The sequence below is a fragment of the Pseudonaja textilis genome, chromosome 5 (assembly GCF_049901715.1).
Source record: "Pseudonaja textilis isolate UNSWEBS1 chromosome 5, rPseTex1.2, whole genome shotgun sequence".
Lineage (NCBI taxonomy): Eukaryota > Metazoa > Chordata > Lepidosauria > Squamata > Elapidae > Pseudonaja > Pseudonaja textilis.
The window spans coordinates 20,437,178-20,459,075 of NC_141994.1; the positions used below are offsets into that span (position 1 = coordinate 20,437,178).

The window sequence follows — 21,898 nt, forward strand, 5'->3', positions numbered from 1 at the left end:
TCTGGAGATCTGGTAGTGGAAATTTTGAGTAGTTTGGAGAACCAGAAAATACTACCTCTGACTGGGCCCAACCCATCTATTCTCTGCCTGCTGAGTCCCAGCTGATCAGCTGGGTCTTCTTTGGTTCCTCTGCACAGGAGAACAGAGCTGGAAAGCAGGTTAGTGGGATGGGGAGGGAATGGGGATTTTGCAGTATCCTTCCCCTGCCATGCCCACCAAGCCACACCACACCCACCAAGACATGGAATGGAATAGAACAGAAAGGAATAGGATAGGATAGGATATATGGAGCGGAATGGAATGGAATAGACTAGAAAATATGGAGTGGTGGAGTGGAGAATGGAGTGGGATGGAATGGAATGGAATGGAAGAGAAGGGAAGAAAACAGAAGAATAGAATAGAATAGAATAGAATAGAATAGAATAGAATAGAATAGAATAGAATAGAATAGAATAGAATATATGGAGTGGAATGAAATAGAAATAGAAATAGAAATAGAAATAGAATAGAATAGAATAGAATAGAATAGAATAGAATAGAATAGAATAGAATAGAATAGAAATAGAATTGTTAATTGGCCAGGTGTGATTGGACACACAAGGAATTTGTCTTGATGCAAATGCTCTCAGTGTACATAAAAGAAAAGATACATTCGTCAAGAGTCAAGAATCATAAGGAACGACACTTAATAATAGTCACAGGGTACAATAATCAATCAAATCATACTAGGAAACAGTCAATATAAATCGTAAGGATACAAGCGACAAAGTTACAGTCATACAGTCACAAGTGGGAGGGGATGGGTGATAAGGAGTGATGAGAGGATTAATAGTAATAGTAGTGCAGACTTTGTAAATAGCAGGACAGTGTTGAAAGTGGTCAGAGGTCACTTATTTCAGTGCCATTTTCACTTCAAATTGTCACTAAGCGAACTGCTGTAAGTCGAGGACTACCTGTCATTGCAATAGACTTACAATCTCCCATGCAATCCATTGTTTCCTGCAGCCAAATTGCTCTACCAGGAATACAGCGATGATGCCCTGAACAAAGCAATCCAGAGCCAAAAACAGGCGGATTCCTTGTCCGAAGAGGCAGAACCGATATCTCCCAAGCTGCGCAAGAAAGTGCCGATCTCTCAGGACTCTTACCTGCACCGCCTATCCGTCTCGTCGGGCTCCTCCCTGTGGCAGGACATCCCCATGGTTCGAGGGAGCACCATGCTGCTGAGCATGACCCGCGAGGAGCAGAAGCTGCAAGAGGTAAAGGACAAGGAGCCGTCGTCACACCTAGAGGGCTATACGAGCACCAGGCAGGATGCAGCAATGAATAGCAATAGCTCTTAGACGCAGGGGTCTTCAAACTTGGAGGTCAGAAATGAAATGCTGGCTTCTTCTCTGTCAGGAGAAGGCAGCAAATTTGGGCCGTTTCCTGATGTTTCATTTGGAAGGGAATCTAATTGTGCCCCTGGGGATATGCCCGTTTTTCTCTTCTTCAAACAGGCCAAGTTTGAACTGATTGCATCTGAAGCGTCTTACTTGCGGAGCTTGAATGTAGCCGTGGATCACTTCCAACGTTCCCAGGAACTTCAGGGGGTTTTAACCACGCAGGACAAACAGTGGCTTTTTTCCCGTCTTCAGGATGTCCGCGACGTTAGTGCCAAGTGAGTCCTGTGTTCCTTCCAGTCTCAAAAGCCGACCACTGATAACTCTGAATAGAGAGGGCAGGACAAGAAGAAGATTACCAAAGAGAGATCCTACCTAGAATTAAGGAGAAATTTCCTCTCAGTGTAGTGGTATTCTACCGGTTCGGCCTGGTTCGGCTGAGCCAGTAACGGCAATGAGCAGTGGAGATTGAACCGGTTATCTCCAACACTCTGCTGTTGTGCCCACCCACCCACCAGGGCTCCCATACTAATCTTTATGTCCTGCTTTTGAAGCGCAGCTGCTTTGCGCGCCACAGCAATTGCTGGGCGGCAGCTGCTGAGGCACCAGACTGTTCTGACCCAAACCTTGTTCTAAGTAAACAAACAGAGATAAAAGCAAAACCTTTTAATGCTTCTCTGCGAATTCCATTAATTCGCGGTTAAAAGGCTATTAAAACTAATTGTCTCTGATAAGAACGAGCCTTGCCCAGGTTGTGCAAGGCTGCCAAAAGCACTAGATTTAAGTTGCCAAGAAATATTCCAAACATCCTAGTCCGAACTTCCACAAGGCTTGAAGTGCAAGAACTTCTTTGCTTCCTGCAAAGAACTCCGGTTTCTCAGCTGGCTTTTATCTCTTAAGGAAGGGGACTTTACTTTGCAGCCTTACTCCTGAGTCGCCCGTGCTGCTGCAGCTGCTCTTTCCTTCGAGCAGCCTTGCGCACATGTGCACTGGGCCCAGGCTCCTCGGGGACCTCCTCATTACTGCTGCCAGCCTCCACAATCTTCAAAGGCAGCACCCCACTCTCCGATAGTCCTGGCCCCATCCCTGCATCACACGCAGGCCCCTCACCTGAGTCCTCGCTCTCCGAGACCTCAGCCGTATACATCTGCTGCCAGCGAACCAGAACACAGGGAGAGTGCAGGATTGCAGGAGGTGGCTCAAAACACCTCTGTGCCTGTGCAAAATGTGCATTTGTCACGCATGTACACAAAGTGTGTGCGCGCCTGCAAAGCAGGCCCACCAAGCCACACCCACTAAACCAACGGTCAAAATATTTGAAACACACCACTGAATCGGTAGACTGGTTCACCTCTGGAAATTGTGATTGCTCCATCACTAGAGGTTTTAAAGAAGAGACTGGACAGACATTTGTCTAAAATGGGGGACTCCAATCTTAGCAACTTTAAGAATTTGTGGGGCTTCAACTCCCAGAATTCCTCAGTTAGTCATGCTGGCTGGGCAATTCTGGGAGTTGAAGTCCACAAGTCTTAAAAGTTGCCAAGTTTGGAGACGCCTGCTCTACAACGATATAGGGCAAGGGTATCAAACTGGATTTCTTTTGAGGGCTGGATCAGCATTGTAGTTCTCCGCGGGCTGCCCGGGGAGGGTGGGGAGACAAGATGGACACCTCCTGCAGCACCCCTCAGCCAAAATGGGGTGGGGGTGTCATGTGCCCCCCCCCCAAATACTGTTTTGGCCAGCAGAGGCACCGCGGGCTATTTCCCCTGCGGCTGAGATTTAAGCACGCTGTTGGCTGGATCTGGCCAGTGGGCCTTGAGTTTAACACCCCTGATATAGATCTTCTTGCTTGGAGTAGAAGAGCACCAAGGTCCCTTCCAACCCTATTATTCTATTATTCTAAGTAGCGATGCATGTAGCCACTTATTTAATAAGAACCTAGATTTCTCTCCTTCCCATCATCACAAACATGAAGGAAAATCTTAACAGTATAGTCTTACACGCTGCAAACCTTTGATATGAAATATACATATCATTCATTTAAATAAGGCTGTGGAACAGATGGGTGTTTTTCCCCCTTAGAATTAAAAAAAAAAGGATAGAATCTACCATCGCTACCTATGCCTAAATTAACACCATTGTTCCCCCCCCCCCCCATGCAACAATTGGTCAATTGTTTTAGGAGTCAGTAAATAATGGTAGGAGCAGGAGTGGGATTATACAGGTTTGCACCTATTCCCTAAAATCAGATGTTAACATTCTAAGCAGTTGGGAGAACCGGTTGTTAGAAAAAATTACTGGCCTAATCCTGTAAGGAAGACAGGAAGGAAACATTCTGGGGTTGCTTACAGAAACTGCCTCTCCATTAACCCTTATTACATTCTTGGCAGGACTAGACTTCCTGTCTCAGGAACTTCTCTGGAGTTTTTCCCCCCTCCTTTCCTGGTACTTTCCTTGTGTGGAGTGACCATTCAAAGTTACAATGGCACTGAAAAAGGTGACTTATGACCATTTTTCACACTTACAACTGTTGCAGCATCCCCACAGTCATGAGAGGCCAGGCCAGGTGATTTGTGCCTCGATGTGAGTGATATTGAGTTGGCCACGCCCAGCCAGTCACATTACCACCAAGACATGTCCACCCAGTCAGATGACCACCAAGCCACGCCCACCACCTAAGCCACGCCCAGAGAACTGGTTGTTAAAAAATTTGAATCCCACCCCGGGATAGGAGTGACAATGATGTTCTGCTTTTCTTCCATGATGCCTGCAGTTTCCTCTTTGAACTGGAAGAGAAACTTGAGGAGAACATGTTCACCTTCAACGTCTGTGACGTGGCACTCAGAAACGCCCCCGAATTTCGCAGGGTTTACTTGCCGTACGTGACCAACCAGACCTACCAGGACCAGACCTTCCAGAGACTCATGTAAGGACCTGAAGATGCCTTCCAGAATGCTTGACCTATTTCTCTCTCCCTCCCTCCTTCTCTCTCTACCAGCCCACAGTGCCTCTGACAATGAAAACTGAGCTCGGGAGGGCTGCCTGCAGCCTTCCCGAGCTCCATTTTTGTCTGCAATGCCCTGCAGCGCTCTCCCAGTGAAAACGGAGCTCCGGGAGGTGGGGGGTCGCGCGTGTTGTGGCCCGCCAGTGGCTGGCGGACCTGGCAGCAGAGTCGGACAGTAGAGAGGAGGTTGGGGAGGAACCTGGGCCAGTCTTGGAGGCTGAGGAGGGCTCGGACGAGGGTTCTGCCTCAGAGGCAGAGATGGGGCCAGGGCAGGTTGACGGTCATCAGCTACCTTCAAACTCAGACAGCAGTGAGGTGGGGGAGTTTCTGGAACTGGTTCCCAGCCTGCACATGTGCAGGGCTACACCAGACAAGAACAATTGAGAAAGCAGGGTCGACTCAGGAGTAAGGCCGTACCTTGGAGATGATTGGCCCCTCCCATAGGACATAAAAGAGGAGCGAACGGGACATGAGCTTTTGCAGGAAGCAATTAGTTAGTCTGGTCAATTCAAGCTTTGAAAAGTTCTGTTTGACTCTGTGTCAAGTTTGGCCTTGCCCTGCATTTGGCAATTAGTTCTCTGGCCGCATTCCAAGTGTGATAAGGTGGGTGTTTATCAACATTCCCCTGAAAGACTGTTTGTAAAGCCTTGCAGGCTGAGAATGAACGTAATTCACAGCCGTGGGAATAAAAGAGGTTTTGCCGGAACTAAGATTGTGTTTTATGCTTTCTAAGGAAGCCTAGGTCAGAACAGCGCGTGGCCCTCCTGAGCTCTGTTTTCGCTGGCAGAGGGCTTCAGGAGGCCGTCACAGCCAAAGACAGATAGTTGGCCATGCTCACCCTGTCCACACACCCTGGCCACACACACCCCGATCCCCCAAGGTCAAACACAACCCTGATGCAGCTCGCCTTGAAATCGAGTTTGACACCCTTGCCTTAAATGGGTCAGTCAAGAGGGCAGGAAGCCCCGTGTATAGCAGTTCTTAGAAAATGTGTTGTGTCTTGCTGAGCGTTGGATATCTTGTTTTTCTTTTAGATCCCAGTCTCTCACCTTTACTTCACAAAGTGTCATGTCTGCCTTTTTCTTCTCCTGCCTAGGAACGGAGTCCCTGCTTTCCAGCAGGTCTTGGAGAAACTGGAAAGTGATCCAGTGTGCCAGCGCCTCTCCCTCAAATCCTTCCTCATTCTCCCATTCCAGCGTATCACCCGACTGAAGCTCCTTCTCCAGGTAGGAAGATTTCACCTGGCCACAGTTCAGCCAGTGGCCTGAATGTAGCATCCGATCCAGGGATCATATTTGTCCAGTTTCTTGAGTCTCAAGGCTGCGAGGATGGGAGAAGTGTAGCACGGCGAGGACGGGAGACGCATAGCAGGGCGAGACGAGACTGGGGTCCTCCTCATTGAGGCTGCTGCCAGGTGGGGTGGGGAGATGCCGGGCGAGGTGAGGTGTGGCATGGTGAGACCAGGTAGCTCGAGGTGAGGCTGGGCAAGACCAAGGAGCTGCTTCCTGGGAGTGGGCCTTGGCTGAGACGGTAGGGGCTGGCTCCTCAGCATTTCTACGGCAGCCCCACCGGCCACATCTGACCACATCGCAGGCCGTATCTAGCAGTGTTCTATGATTTAAATCTCATTTGCTATTGATATACAGGTAATCTTCAACTTACAACGGTAATGGGCCCTGCCCATTACTGTCTTAAGTCATGATGGTCATAAAGTGAGCCATCACACGATGGTCCTGATTTTGTGACCTTTTCTGTGGTGGTGGCTTATATAGTAGTCATTGTTCAGAATGGGGCGTTTTTGCTGAAACCAAGAAATAAATGACAAAAACGTCATAAATTGTGGACTCTTGATGTTGGGAAGCTGCAACGGGCCGTAAATGTGAGCCAGTTGCCAAGCAACCAAAGTGTAAGTCATGTGACTGAGGGAGTGGCTACTGGGACTTCATTACTGGGTTGTAAGTACTTTTGTGGGGGCATTGTAACTTCAAAAGCTAAGCAACCAGTCCTAAATCTAGAAATACCTGTACAGGTAGTCCTCAACTTACAACAGTTTGCTTACAACCTTTTGAAGTTACAATGACACGGAAAAAAGTGACATGACCATTTTTCACAGGTATGACCGTTGCAGCAATTTTAATCTTTTTTTTTTCATTCTACTTGTTAGCTATTTTGTCATTAATATAGTCAATACATGACAGGTTCATAATTTGGAGAAAGAATTAGAAGTTTTTTTTAAAAAATGGGCCTGTTTTTCATGGGTTGGGAAACTAATATTGTTGCAATGTATTTATCAATATTCAACTGGGGGCATAATATGTGTATATATGTTTGTGTCCCTTTTTAACACACCTTTTGAATGTCTAGTTTGTTTTTTGTAGTTGATGGTTTTTATAAAAACCCCTTTTTTGGGGTGGGAGGGAAATTTTGCATTTTAACTTTTTTAAAAAAAAAAAATGAAAATGAAAATTACTACAGGTAGTCCTCAACTTACACCTTAACAACAGTTCGTTGATTCATCATTCAGGATGGCACTGAAGAAAGTGGCTTAGCACCATTTTTCAAACTTTTGACCATTGCAGCATCCCCCAAGGTCACATGATTTACATTCGGACGCTTGACCACTGACTCCCATTTATGATGGTTGCAGTGTCCCGGGGTTCACCTGATCCCCTTTTGCAACCTTCTGACCAGCTAGTCAACAGGGGAAGCCATTTTGTATACATGTTTTATAGTTGACAACAGAAAGAAGGGGAGGGGGAGTTTCAAAGAGCAGGCGGCAGTGTGGAATCGAAAGTACATTCCTTTCATATTTTCTTCAAACACTGATTAGATGACTGAAGCGTCTGCCACGTGCAAGAATCTAATTGGAGAGCATGATTGATGACTCTTGGCTATGGATGTTTTTCATTGGATGATACACCTAGAAGGATGCGGGGGGAAGCAGGATCAAGAGTGACAGTGAATTACGTATCTCAGAGTTGGCTACACCCAGGCTCATGATTTAATTGGAGTAACTACCGGAATCCTGACATCTGGTTCACTTAACAACCGGGTTACTCATTTAACAACAGCGGTGATTCACTTAACAAATGCGGGGAGGAAATTTGCAAAATGGGGCAAAACGAATTTCTCACGTAGCAATGTAAATTTGGGGCTCAGTTGTCGTAGGTCGAGGACTACCTGTACACGGATTGAATGGGGTTGTTTGGCCTCCGCTCTTCTCTTTTGCAGCTGTTTTTGGTGGACTGACAGGAACAAGCTCCTTGATTTCATCTATAACAGGGGCCTTCAAACTTGACAGCTTAAAGACTTGTGGGCTTCCACTCCCAGAATTCCTCCTCCAGTCATGTTAGCTCAGGAATTCTGGGAGTGGAAGTCCACAAGTCTTCAAGCTGTCAAGTTTGAAGGCCCTTGTTCTATAAAAACCCCGGCTCAGTTCTGTTTCCCTCTTACTATGATTCTCTCTTTTTTCTCCCTTGGAAAAAAAAGAGAAGAGATGATTTACCATGTTCTCTAGCAAAGATCTCTAGATAAAAATGATGGGGTTGCCCATTTCCTGTTCACAAGATGCTGGCGAGAAGGTGTGGCTGCCGTGAGATCAGTTGGAGTTCAAAACTGATGACTAGTCCTGCCACCCCACCCCCAAAAAAGGATTAGAAAATATAGACGCTTTCCAGCTTTTCACAGAGAACCAGTTTGGCCTAGTGGTTAAGGCACCAGGCTAGAGAGTGGGAGACTGTGAGTTCTAGTCCCACCTTAGGCTTTCATGCCAGCTGGGTGACTTTGGGCCAGTTACCAGGAGACAGTGAATTCTAGTCCCACCTCAGACACGAAAGCCAGTTGGGTGATCTTGGTCCAGTCCTTCTGCCTCAGCCCAACTCATTTTACAGGGTTGTTGTTTTGGGGAAGGTAAGAGGAGGAAGGTATGTTGGATATGTTCGCCACCTTGATTTATTTGTAAAAATAATAAAGGCAGGAAATCAATCAATCAATCTTTCCTTCTGCAGAACATCCTGAAAAGAATTCCACCAGGGGCTGATGAAGAAGTCCAGGCCACACAGGCATACGACGCTCTTGAGAAGGTAGAAGTCACTCAAAATCTGTTCTTCAGGCATCCATTGTCTCTCCTCTCCTCACAGAAAAATCTCCTTTCATTTCAGAAGCTGAAATATCCAAGGAGTTTACTTCCATTTTTGGAATAGAGAGGCATGATAATAGCCTGAGCAACCCCTTCGTAGAGTAGGAATGGAAAGGAAAGCATTTAGTTTGCCCCTGAATGCAAATATACTTAATTATTATTTGAATGAACCAGCAGAGAACACAAAACTTTGGTATTTTTTAAAGCTGGGTAGCTCTGCAAATTTTTCAATAGTTATTTTTTTTAAAAAAATAAATAAATGTAGTAGGAGAAATTTCTATCTCTTTATCTGTTTAGTGTAATCCTTAAAAAGATATTGCCAAACAGAAAAAAAAAGAAAAGAAATTAGATACTGCTTGGTATCTTTCTGCTTTGAAGGTCAAACAATTGTGGGACTCAAAATCCAAGAGACTTGAACAGTTTCCCCGACTGTTAAAATTTACCCTTCAGAAACCAAAATTAACATGACATGATATATATATAAGAACGCCTCTAAAGAGTACATGGGACTGGTGTTCTGTGACGTGGATAATCCATGCTCACACGCACCTCCTAAAAATAATAACACAGAATTTCCCTCTGCACGCTAAAGGATGATGCAATCGCTTTTAAATCCAGTTCTTTCACAGTAAAAAGAAATGGTGGTTTTTCAAATGATCTTTCCCCCTTCCCTTTTTTTCTGCTCTGATGGCATTTTCCTCTCTGCAGCTCATCAAAGATTGCAATGCAAATGTCCAGCGTATGAAGAGCACCGAAGAATTGATTCACTTAAGTCAAAATATGGAGTTTGAATGCAAGGTAAAAAAACCAAACAAACCCTGCAAAGAATCTGCTTTGGATTCACGTGTTTTCTAGATATATATAATTTCCTCCGTACCTCCTCCCAAAGGTTTTCAGAACTCAGAAACCCATGGCCAAGATTGTCAGAACTAACATCATCATCATTCATCATCTTTTAACAACCCCATAATCCCTTGCAGGGTGGAGTCTGGGCAACTGAATGGAGCTAGTGTTTAATGGCCGGATGCCCTTCCTGTTGCCAATGCAGAGTTTTGTTCAGCAGATATAGTCTCAGTGAGCCCAGAGAAATATCTGCCTCTACCTAGGATCGAATTCACACCCTCCTGAGAGCTCCACCTCTAGGCCACGGCACCACTCCTTTGTCAGAACTAACACCCTTTTAACTTTTGTTTCAGCTCATGGTGCAAACAGAATTTAGAATAGGAATAAGAATGGAATGGAATAGGAATAGGAATAGAATAGAATAGAATAGCACACAATAGAATAGAATAGAAAATATGGAATGGAATGGAATGGAATAGAATAGGGAATTGAATGGGAATTGAATGAGAATAGAACAGAACAGAACAGAATAGAATAGAAATAATGGCATGGCATGGCATAGCATAGCATAGCATAGCATAGAATAGAAATAATGGAATGGAATGAAATGGAATAGAGAATGGAATGGAATGGAATGGAATAGAATAGAATAGAATAGAATAGCACACAATAGAATAGAATAGAATATTGTCACTTTGAAGGTACACTAATCAGCATACATTACAATCAGTGGTGGGATTCAATTTTTTTACTCCTGGTTTTGTGGGCATGGCTTGGTGGACCTGATTATGTGGGAATAGGCATGTGACTGGGTGGGCGTGGCTTTTTTTGCATCCACCCCCCACTCATTTTTTGGTCCTTCTAGGCCTCAGAGGAGCCTCTAGGGCAGGGGTCCCCAACCACCGGGCCGCGGACCGGTCCCGGTCCCGGTCCGTGGATCATTTGGTACCGGGCCACAAAGAAAATAAAAATAAAATAAAAATGGCGGCTTTCTTCCCCTTCGGTGAATGCTGCTGGGATCAGGGATCAAGGACACAAATGAAAGAAGGGGAGGGAGGAAGCAACCAAAGCCTGTCCTGCTCTCCGGCTCAGCGGCTTCAGTTTCCTCCCGCCTCGTTCCTCTCTTCAGTCGCTCTCTCGCTCCTCCACCAGCCCAGGAAGAAACTGCTTCAAAGAAGCCGGCAGGGTGGCTTTTCCTGTCGGCGCAGCTCCTCCGAAGTGCCCGTTCACCCCCACCCCGCTGCCCGCGGTTCAATCCAGTGCTCCAATCTGCCTGCCTGCCTTCGTTTCTGGTTGTTTCGGAGTAGCTTTGGCTGAGAATAATAACTATTCGCCTCTTTTACTCAGCCGAAGCTGCTCCGAAACAACCAGAAACGAAGGCAGGCAGGCAGAATGGAGCACTGGATTGAACCGTGGGCGGCCGGGTCGGGGTGAACGGGCGCTTCGGAGGAGCTGCGCCGACAGGAAAAGCCACCCTGCCGGCTTCTTTGAAGCAGTTTCTTCCTGGGCTGGTGGAGGAGCGAGAGAGCGACTGAAGAGAGGAACCAGGCAGACACCTGAGGGATAAGGCTGAGGGAGGGAGGGAGGGAGACACCTGAGGGATGAGGCTGAGGGAGGCAGGGCTGAGAGGTGGGGCTTCTCAGCCATCCTGCAGCGACTTGTCCTGAGCCTCCCTGAACTTGGTGGTTTGTTGGCAGACGTTTTATTACCCGACTAGGTAACAACATCAGATGTTATCAAGTCAGGTAATGAAGCGTCTGCAAGCAAACCACCAAACTTGGACTCCTCCCCTCCCCTCCTTGAAAAAGTGTCTCCCCCCCCACCCCGGTCCTTGAAAAAGTGTTTCTGCGTGAAACTGGTCCCTGGTACAAAAAAGGTTGGGGACCACTGCTCTAGGGGGTGCATTTTTGCTCCCTTAAGGCCCCTCTGGGGGCTCAGGAAGGCAAACAATGGAGGGGAGGCTGGGCTCCCTCCTATTTTTTGCCTTTCTGGGCCTCATCCAGGGGAATCCCGGCCCAGCTGATCGTATGAACGGCTCGGGAGGGAAAGGCAGGGCAAGTGAGCCAGTGGCAACTGGGCAACCAGGGCAACTTCCTACCGGTTCGGCAACCCACGCCAAATCCTTGCTACGGGTTCCCCCGATCCAGTGCAAACCGGCTGAATACCCCCACTGATTACCCATGAGATTTCATTGCATACATCTCTGAAACAGTCATCAACTCAGGACTAGAGTGATAGATACGGGCTAGATCGCTACCTCCAAATATACAGGTAGTCCTCGTCTTACAACAATTCGTTTAGTGACCATTCAAAGTTACAACAGCACTGAAAAAAGTGACTTATGACCCCATTTTTCACACTTATGACCATTGCAGCCTCCTCACGGTTACTTGATTTATATCTGGATGCTTGGCAACCGACTCAGATTTATGACGGCTGCAGTGCCCCGGGGTCATATGATTTTTTTCCCCCTTTTTGCGACCACCTGACCAGGAGAAAAAGCCAGATTCACTTAACAAGCGGGTTACTAACTGACCAATGGGAGTGCTTCACTTAACAACCCTGGCCAGAAAGGTCATAAAATGGGGGCAAAGCTCCCTTAAACCCATGTGTCCCTTAACAGCAGAAAATTTGGGAATCGATTGCGGTCACGAGTCAAGGACCACCGGTCTAAGTTCATGGTTCTCATCAGGGAACAAGGTGAATTTGTTGAAGATACTAACTAGAAGTTTCCCATGAAGTCAGCAAAAGTTGAACTGAATTTGCAAGGCGATTCTAGTAATTGTTGCAAAGCTTTGGGATTTCTTAAGAGAGGCAGCAAAAATCACTGTGTCTCAGAGGTTAACTTCCTCACTCAAGGGAACTATTAATCACTCTAAACCCGTGCAGGCTGTTTCCTTCAGCAGGAGCCTTTAGACGTGCTGAGAGCAGATGGGGCCATCTAAACGTCATCCAAACCATCTGGGTGGAATCACTTTCAGTTTTCAAAACACAGCCATATTATTCTTTAAGCTTCGTCGGAGAGCCCCTTTCCCAATTCTGCCAGTAGGTAACATGAGATCCAGAGTGTGAGTCAAGAGAGAGCACGGACAGGACATCATATTTTAGGATGTCGTCAGTTCATCATTTATTTTTTAAAGGAGAATATTTGTAGCTCAGGGTTGAAATGAAGGGTTCCTTGGTGCTCTTGGGAGCTTGGTTGTTTTCTTGCAGACGTTTTGTTGCCAAGCTAGGTAACATTATCAGTGCTAGAAGGCAGTATGGTTGGAGGAGGAGGAGGACTGTAGGATCCTTGGTGCTCTCTGAGCCTGTTTGTTTTTGCAGATGTTTTGTTACCCAAACTAGGTAACATCAGTGCTAGAAGGGAGTGGGGTTTATGGAGTAACGGAGGAGGAGGAGGAGGAGGAGGAGGAGAGGAAGAGGAGGGGGGAAAGTGGCGGCTGTGGGGTCCTTGGTACTCCCTGAACTTGCTTCTTTCCTTGTAGATGTTTCATTACCCTAACTAGCTAACCTCATCAGTTTGAGAGGAGGGGGAGGAAGATTCCTTACCCTAACTAAGTAACATCATCAGTGAGGTTTGCCACCCGTTTATATTCCGGTGTCTTGCTTCCCCCACCCATCCAGACAGGCGAGTCACCAGAATATAAACGGACAGCAAACCACACTCCTTGCTAGAGCTGATGATGTTACTCAGTTAGGGTAATAAAACGTCTACAAGAAAACAAGCAAGCTCAGAGAGCACCAAGGAGCCCACCGTTCTCCTCCTCCAGGTTTGGGTGGACCCGTAGCTTCATTTTATGGCCAGTTCAGCGAACCGCCAAATCCCACCCCTGGCTGCCCCCTCCCCTCCCCTCCCAGGAGTCCCCACGTGGCCCGTTTTGGATGCAGGAAAGTGCAGGATCCATGTGGAGGCTTGGGGAGGGGGTAAAACAGGCCTCCCGGAAGTCCAGAAATGAGCCCATTTCCGGCCTCCGGAGCCCGGGAGAGGCCGATTTCACCCTCCCTGAGGCTCAAGGAAAGCCTCCGGAATCTGGGGAGAGCGAAAACACCCCCACACACAGACACACACCAAGGTGCAGGAGGCCAGCTAGGCCACGCCCACGATGGCCTTGCCCACCCAGCAAACGGGCAGAGAACCCATTGCTAAAATTTTTGAGGCCCACCCCTGCATCTGAGTTTGACCGTGTAAGCAGATAGAATGAGCAGACCTTATACATACATAGAGGTAAAGGTTATACAGTACACACCCATTAAAGCAAGGTAGGTGAGTTTGGGCCCCTTGCTTAACGATGTTTGCTAATGGTGGAGAAGTTCTAAGACCTGGAAACGACTGTAGGAACGTAGAATATAGAATCATAGAGTTGGAAGGGACCTCAGAGGTCTTCCAGTCGTACCCTCTGCTGGAGCAAGAGACCCTGTACAGTTTCAGACAAGGGATTGTCCAGTTTCTTCTTCAAAACCAAGTCCTTCCGCTGGTTCATTGCTCTCCGTCTTCGGAAGTTTTTCCAGGTTGCTTCTCTCCTTGGTTATAGCTTCCATCCATTGTCCATAGGAAGGGGATATACAGCTCAGGGCCTTTTGAAAAGATCCCCTACTTTTGTTATGTGGCGACGAGCCTGGGGAGGTCCGGTCCGAAGTTCAGAGTTAGTCAGAATTCAGTGGAAGGGGAGTGTGCCGTAAAACCAGAAGAGGTAAAACTCCAGCACAAAGGGAGGCTGAGTCAGTGCGGACTGATTATAAAAACATAGAGATGACTTGGTGATAAGGAAAACAAATTGAGGTGAAAAGGAAGATTGAGAAAGCTTTGGTTGGATGGCTTTTTGTGGGGAACCTGGAAAGGGGAGAGGGGAGATCAGAGGGGTGGATGCAAATACAGGAAGGTTTCAAAACGTATTGCCCCTGTTCATGGAATAAACTAGATTTGGCTAGACGTCTCAATCAGTGGAGCAGAAGCGAAACGTTTTCAAGAAAAAAACAACAAGAAGAAAGTCCAGTTGTCTTTTGAAAAGCACCTGTGGTGTAAATTTGGGCAATTCCCATTTAAGTTCTGCAGCTTTTAATCTCACGCCTCATTTCTTTCTCGTGTTTTATGCAATAACTAGTGGGATACCCGTGCTTCACTACGAAGCTATGTAGTTGGGCTTAGTCTTGGGGGAGGAAAATAAGGGGGGAAAATTCTGCCTTTGCCTACCAGCATCCATTGGTACTCATTTGGCTAGTGTCCTGTGAGTGTGTGAGAGAGTTAAGGGCTGTTTGGAAACTGAAACAGTCTTTGCTGTGTGGACAAGGAGGAGACAGCAAGGAGCCTGGGCGTGGCTTAGCTCAACTGTTCTGTACTAAAGCTGCTTGGAGCTCTCAAAGTGAAACTGAAACTCCTCTCCTCTGCTTGTGTTTCGCATTTGGAAGAGATTTCTTTTCAGGTGGGGAGAGGGAGTAGAACTCCTTAGCATCAGAGCATGTTAATAATAATAATATAGGAAATACTAATGCTCTGATGGTCATTTGGAAAAATCCTTTCTTAGTGAGCACCTCAAAACCAAGAGGAACATACGTGCCAAATTTCAAATTTGTAGGCTTTACAGTTCTGGAGATTTTGTGATGATGTGTGAGTGATATTTCGCTTATATACATGTATATAGATATAGAAAGAAGACAGGGTAAGCCCAGGGCTGTAATCTCCAACAAGAGAACAACAGCAATACAGTAGCTTCTGGTCTGTGTTTAATACTGAATATTTGTGCGACATATTGGCTTGAAAGAGTTTGCACCAGTGAGCATTTGTAAGTGTGTGTGTGTGTGTGTGTCTTGGAAGCATGCTGCATTATCTGCATAAGAATACAGGCATATCTTGGAGGTATTGTGGGTTTAGTTCCTCCCCTTTATTATTTTTACAAATAACTTTTACAGGGCACGTTCTTCTCCTATTTTCCCTGCAACAACAATCTTGTGAGGTAGGCTGGGCTGAGTGAGTGACTGGCCCAAAGTCACCCAATTGGCTTTCATGGCTAAGGTGGGACTTGAACTCACAACCTCCTGCTTCATAGCTCGGGGCCTTAGCCACTAGGCCATATTGGCTCTTAGATGTACTTATGGATAATATGCATACAATATAACACTGGACAATGAATGCCCTGCTATTTGTTGGAGGAGAAGCCTAGCTGGGAATTATTATGAGGCAACGATTTAAGTGTGACTGAAAAGGGACAGAGAAGAAACTATGGTAAACTTTCTACGGGGTTGCATATAATAATAGTTTGTTAACAGATGGTTTGAAATTCTAATCTTTTTTTTTTCATCTGCTTGCTAACTATTTTGTCATAAATATAATCGATAGATGACAGGTTCATAATTTGGAAAAAGAATTAGATGGGGTTTTTTTTTAAAAAATGGGCCTGTTTCTCATGGGTTGGGAAACTAATATTGTTGCAATGTATTTATCAGTATTCAACAGGAGGCATAATATGTGTATATATGTTTGTGTCCCTTTTTTAACTCACCTTTTGAATGTCTTGTTTGTTTTTTGTGGTTGATGGTTTTTGTAAAAACCACTTTTCTGGGGTGGGAGGGAAATTTTGCATTTTAACTTTTTTTAAAAAAAAGAAAATCAAAATTACTACAGGTAGTCCTCAACTTACACCTTAACAACAGTTCGTTTATTCATCGTTCAGTGTTAGGATGGCACTGAAGAAAGTGGCTTAGCACCATTTTTCAAACTTTTGACCATTGCAGCATCCCCCAAGGTCACGTGATTTACAATCGGAGGCTTGACCACTGACATCCATTTACGGTGGTTGCAGTGTCCTGAGGGTCACGTGATCACTTTTTGTGACTTTCTGACCAGCCAAGTCAATTGGGGAAGCCAGATTCACTTAACAACCGTGTTAACTAACTTAACAACTGCAGTTATTCACTTAACAAGAAAGTTTGTAAAATGGGGCAAAACTCACTTAACAAATGTCTCATTTAGCAACCAAACATCCATCTGTCTGTCTGTCTGCCTATCTATCTATCCATCCATCCATCCACCTATCCGTCTATCTATCCATCTATCATCTATCATTTATATCCATCATCTATATCTATCATCTATATCTCATCTATCTCTCATCTCTCATCTATCTATTATCTATCTATCTCTCATCTCTCATCTGTATCTATCCATTTATATCTATCTATCTATCTATTCATCTATCTATCTATCTATCTATCTATCTATCTATCTATCTATCTATCTTCTATCCATACCTATATCTATCTATCTATCTCTCATCTATATCTATCTGTCTATCTATCTATCTATCTATCTATCTATCTATCTATCTATCTATCTATCTATCTATCTATCTTCTATCCATACCTATATCTATCTATCTATCTCTCATCTCTCATCTATATCTATCTATCTATCTATCTATCTATCTATCTATCTATCTATCCATCCATCCATCCATCCATCATCCATCCATACCTATATCTATCTATCATCTATCTATCCATCCATCCATCATCCATCCATACCTATATCTATCTATCTATCATCTATCTATCTATCCATCCATCTATCTATCTATCTATCTATCTATCTATCCATCTATCTATCTATCATCTATCTATCTATCTATCTATCTATCTATCTATCTATCTATCTATCCATCTATCTATCCATCCATCTATCTCTATCTATCTATCTATCTATCTATCTATCTATCTATCTATCTATCCATCCATCCATCCATCCATCCATCCATCCATCCATCTATCATCTATCTATCTATCATCTATCTATCTATCTATCTATCTATCTATCTATCTATCTATCTATCCATCTATCTTTAAAAAAGATGGCTAAAAGGAGAATCCTTCCCTTTGCAGATCTTCCCACTTATCTCCCAGTCCCGGCGGCTAGTGAAACATGGAGAACTTACAGCTCTGGAATACAATATCAGCTTGAAATGGAAACTTACCACCCGGCCCATCTACCTCCACCTCTTCAATGATTACCTCCTCCTATCTCGACCTAGGGAGTAAGTTTGAGGGGGCTGGGTCTCTGAAGAATCCAGGGCCGTTTGAACTCATCAAAGAGGATCAAAGAAGAAAGGTTTTGGGCAGTGGTGGAATTCAATTTTTTTTACTGCTGGTTCTGTGGGTGTGGCTTGGTGGGCATGGCAGGGGAAAGATACTGCAAAATCCCCATTCCCTCCCCACCCCACTAACCTGCTTTCCAGCTCTGTTTTCCTGTGCAGGGTAACCAAAAAAGAGCCAGCCAATCAGCTGGGACTCAATGGGAGGCGGAGAATAGATGGGGGCAGGGCTAGTCAGAGGTGGGATTTGCCAGTTCTCCAAACTACTCAAAATATCCGCTACCAGTTCTTCAGAACTGGTCAGAACCTGCTGAATCCCACCTCTAGTTTTGGGTCTCACTGCACCTTCAGATGTTCTTCTTCTCAATAAGATAGATGGCTGCAGAGATGGCTCTGTGGCCTCTTGAAAGAAAAACGTGGTTAGTCTTTTTACCGGCCCTCATGAGGACATGCAAGATCTTTGGCTCATTGCTTTTTTTCCTTACACATCTGACCTAGGAAGAAAGACCCTGATTGAAAGCAGATGAATGGGACAGAACAGAATGCCAAGAGTTGGGAGGGACCTTGGAGGTCTTCTAGTCCAACCCCCTGTTCAAGCAGGAGATCCTATACTGTTTCAGACAGATGGTTGTCCAGTCTCTTCTTGAAAGCCTCTGTGATGACCAAAGGCATGACACAAAAATAACTAAGTCACAAAAATAGAAGAAAGTCCCTTGAATGCCTCCAACTCGGCCCCAATGTCCAATTATTCTCGGCTGGATAGCAAACTGTTAAAGAAAACAGTTTACGGAGGGAGTAAATGCAGTCCGCACCCAAAGTAAAGTTAATGTGAAATAAAAAACCCAACCCAAACCACACTGAAGGAATTAGTACAGCAGGCAAGGATGATTAATTGCAGACTTCTACCAGAGAAGCAGCTACCACAGTTGGGAGGAAGCCAAAACACAGATAAGCTCCGACAAGAATAATGCACGCTTTGCTACCGGCACTGGCCCATGCGCAGTTTGTCCTTTTAAACAGTCCTCACAGCTACAGTCCATGAAGGGGATCAGGGCCCCTTCCTCCCCCGTAGACCATGCCCTCACATTTCTCCCTTATCTGCTCCTCCCTGCATGCCCTAGGATGAAGAGAGGGTGAGCCTGAGTCTTCCTCTGACTGCTCAGCCGGCCTCTGCCCTTCCCCAGCCTCCTCCACAACCTCCAGAGCCACACTCCCACTCCCTGTCGGCTGTTCCTCCTCTCCCTCAGAGTCAGACTCCAACAGGGGCATTAAAACCTTCAGCGATGGAGCACCCACAACTTCTGAAGTCAAGATGATCCACTGAAATGGCTTTCTAGAGGAAAAAAATTGGAACCATTTGTGCTACTCAGGTGTCCCTGACTACACAGATAAACTTCCAAGTGGCCTCAATGACCCTCTAAAAGGATGCAAATGACCAGCTTTCTGCAAGAAATATAAATCCTTCCATTATCGACTATCCTGTCAGAGCTGAAGAAGCTTCTTGGATGAGAAGTGAAATGTCTTCAAAAGAAGAAAAACCAGAGAGTCCAGTTGCCTCCTTGAAAAAGCACCTTTGGTACAGATTTCCTGCTTGATGAAGGGGTTGGAAGGGGTCCCTTCCAACTCTGTTATTCCATTGTGTTATTCTCTTTAGAGGAAACCAGTATAGTTCTTTCTGTATTCTCCTGCAAGAAGGATAGGAATGAAACAATCCTGGCCCAGAGCAGGGAATATTGACTTTTGTGTTGTTTCCACCCCTCTCTCTCTCCCTGGCAGGAATGGGCGTTTCATTGTGTTCGATCATGCAGCCTCCTCAGATGTGCGTGGGGAAAAGTGTGAAATGAAACTCCACGGCGACAACAAGAACCTTTTCCGCCTTTTCCTGCTGCAGAACAATCAGGGGAAGAAAGTGGAATTCCTCTTCCGCACAGAAACTCAGTAAGGCGGGCAGGGAGATACTCTGGGCAGCCCAGCTCAGTTTTACAGTTTTACAATTTTAGCAATGGGTTCTCTGCCCAGTTGCTGGGTGGGCGTGGCCATGGTGGGTGTGGTCTAGTCGGCCTCCTGCACGACGGTGTGGGGGGTGGCGTTTTTGCCCTCTCCGGGCTCCGGAGGCTTTTCAGGAGGGCGAAAAAAAGCCTCCCTGGGCTTCGGAGGCTCTCTGGAAGCCAGAAACAGGCCCATTTCCGGCCTTCCTGAACTTCCGGGAGGCCCATTTTTCACTCTTCCTGAGCCTCTGTGTGCGCCCTGCACTTACCTGCATACAAAACGGGCCGTGTGGGGACACCGGGGAGGGGAGAGGTGGGCAAGGCCAGCCAGGAGTGGGCTTTGGGGGTTTTCCGAACTTCACAGAATCTTAGCTTAGGGGCTCTCCTGCGGACCCCCAGCAGCCCACTCCCAAGAAGCTGGTTTTTGCCACCGCCAATTCAGAAAATTGTGTCTGACATCCCTTGGCTGATGGTTTATAGCAAGGGCCTTCAAACGTGGCAAGTTTTAAGACTTGTGGACTTCAACTCCCAGAATTCCTGAGCTAATCTGACTGGAGGAGGAATTCTGGGAGTTGAAGTCCACAAGTCTTAAAGCTGTCAAGTTTGAAGGCCCCTGATCGATCGATCTATCTTATCTATCTCTATCTATCTGTCTATCTATCTATCTATCTATATCAAGGGTCTTCAAACTTGGCAAGTTTAAGACTTGTGGACTTCAACTCCCAGAATTCCTGAGCTAACCTGACTGGAGGAGGAATTCTGTCAGTGGGAACAGTTGGTGTCCACAAGTCTTAAAGCTGTCAAGTTTGAAGAGCGCTGGTTTATAGTGTACCACAACCTGTGAATGCATCGCAGTGTGGCTGATAGAACAAGTCTTGTTTTAGTGCAGCACAAGGAACCACATCGTAGTATGTTTCCAGTGAAGGGACAGAGCATCTGAGGTCTTGCCACCTGATCGCATTCTTCCTTTTTCCTAGGAGCGAGAAACTGCGATGGATTTCTGCTCTTATGCCCCAACAGCCTGAACCTGACCTATTGGATGATTCTGGTAAGAAAGCAGCTCAGGACACAAGTAAAGCCAATAAAAGAGAACATGGGTAGCTCTGCGGTGACATGAGGGGATCCTTGGTGCCCTCTGAGCTTGCCCGGTTCCTTGCAGATGTTTCCTTAACCTAATAACTAGGTAACATCATCAGCAACGATCATCGTACCTACTTTGGGTATTGAAACATCTGCAAGAAAACAAGCAACATTAGAGAACACCAAACACCCCACAGTCCTCCTCCTCCTCCATCCCCACACCCTACTCCCTTCTAGCACTGATGATGGCACCTAGTTTGGGTAATTAAAGATAATAACCAAGCAAAAAGAACACTGTTGACCTCACAGTCTTCCTTCCCCTACCCCTCTTCCTCTCCCCCTTCTCCCTTTCCCCCACCCACCTCCTTCCACACACCCTGCTCCCTTCTAGCACTGATGATGGCACCTAGTTTGGGTAATTAAAGATAATAACCAAGCTCAAAGGGCACTCTTGCCCCCCAGCTTCTTCCTTCCCCTCCCCCTCTCCTTCCCTTCCCCCCCCTCCTCCATTTCACACACCCTACTCCCTTCTAGCACTGATGATGTTACCTAGTTTGGGTAATGAAAGATAATAACCAAGCTCAAAGGGCACTCTTGCCCCCCCCCCCAGTCTTCCTCCCCCTCCCCCTCTCCTTCCCTCCCCCTCCTCCATTCCACACACCCTATGCCCTTCTAGCTTGGGTAATGAAATGTCTGCAAGAAAGCAAGCAACCTCAGAGAGGACCAAGGGCCCCACAGACATCCTCTGCCTCGTTGCAAACCCTTCTAGCTCTGATGATGTTACCTCCTGGAGTCTGTGACAACTTGCTACAGCCAATTCACCGCAGGCAACTTGCCACGTACCAACTAAGCACAGCCAAGTCGTCCCGCCCAATTGACCATGGCCAACTCACTTCAGGAGAAGAGTGACATTAATATCAAAGGAATAGTGGATTAGAATCCTTAAAAGAAAGGATGCAAAAGGAGGGATACAACGAAATGTCAATGGCAAAAATAAAAATATTTTTTAAAATTTATATTACAATTAAATAGTAATTATAATTAATTAATACTAAATAAGCAGTTATAATTATAATTAAAGAATGAAATAGAATTGTTAAATTGTCCTGCAGCAAGTTGTCCCAGGTTGAGTTTTGGCCACGTTGAATTGGCTGCAGTGTATTGTCTGTGGCAATTTGCCCCATTGTTTTCCTATGGACAGAACTGGTGTTGAAGAGAAACTCTCATTAAAACAAAAGGTCAGAGATACACAATTTTAGATTTGAAGCTGGTGAAAAACAGAATCCAGAAAACCGGCCCATCACTATCGAATCCCAGGTGTGAAATCCCAGAAATCTTTTACTTATTATACATATTTTCCTCTGCCTCAATCGTTTCAACTC

At 45.8% G+C, this 21,898-nt stretch overlaps 1 protein-coding gene across 1 annotated transcript in view; it reads left to right on the forward strand.

The window, feature by feature from the left end:
• Positions 1-21,898, forward strand: part of LOC113437144 (uncharacterized) — an 87,942-nt gene that overhangs the window by 63,108 nt on the left and 2,936 nt on the right. The window contains exons 6-14 of the mRNA XM_026702002.2: positions 1,006-1,259; positions 1,500-1,660; positions 4,156-4,308; positions 5,483-5,612; positions 8,394-8,468; positions 9,233-9,322; positions 17,240-17,391; positions 19,225-19,386; positions 20,414-20,484. Coding sequence (XP_026557787.2) covers positions 1,006-1,259; positions 1,500-1,660; positions 4,156-4,308; positions 5,483-5,612; positions 8,394-8,468; positions 9,233-9,322; positions 17,240-17,391; positions 19,225-19,386; positions 20,414-20,484 — 1,248 coding nt within the window. The remainder of the gene's footprint in view (positions 1-1,005; positions 1,260-1,499; positions 1,661-4,155; positions 4,309-5,482; positions 5,613-8,393; positions 8,469-9,232; positions 9,323-17,239; positions 17,392-19,224; positions 19,387-20,413; positions 20,485-21,898) is intronic.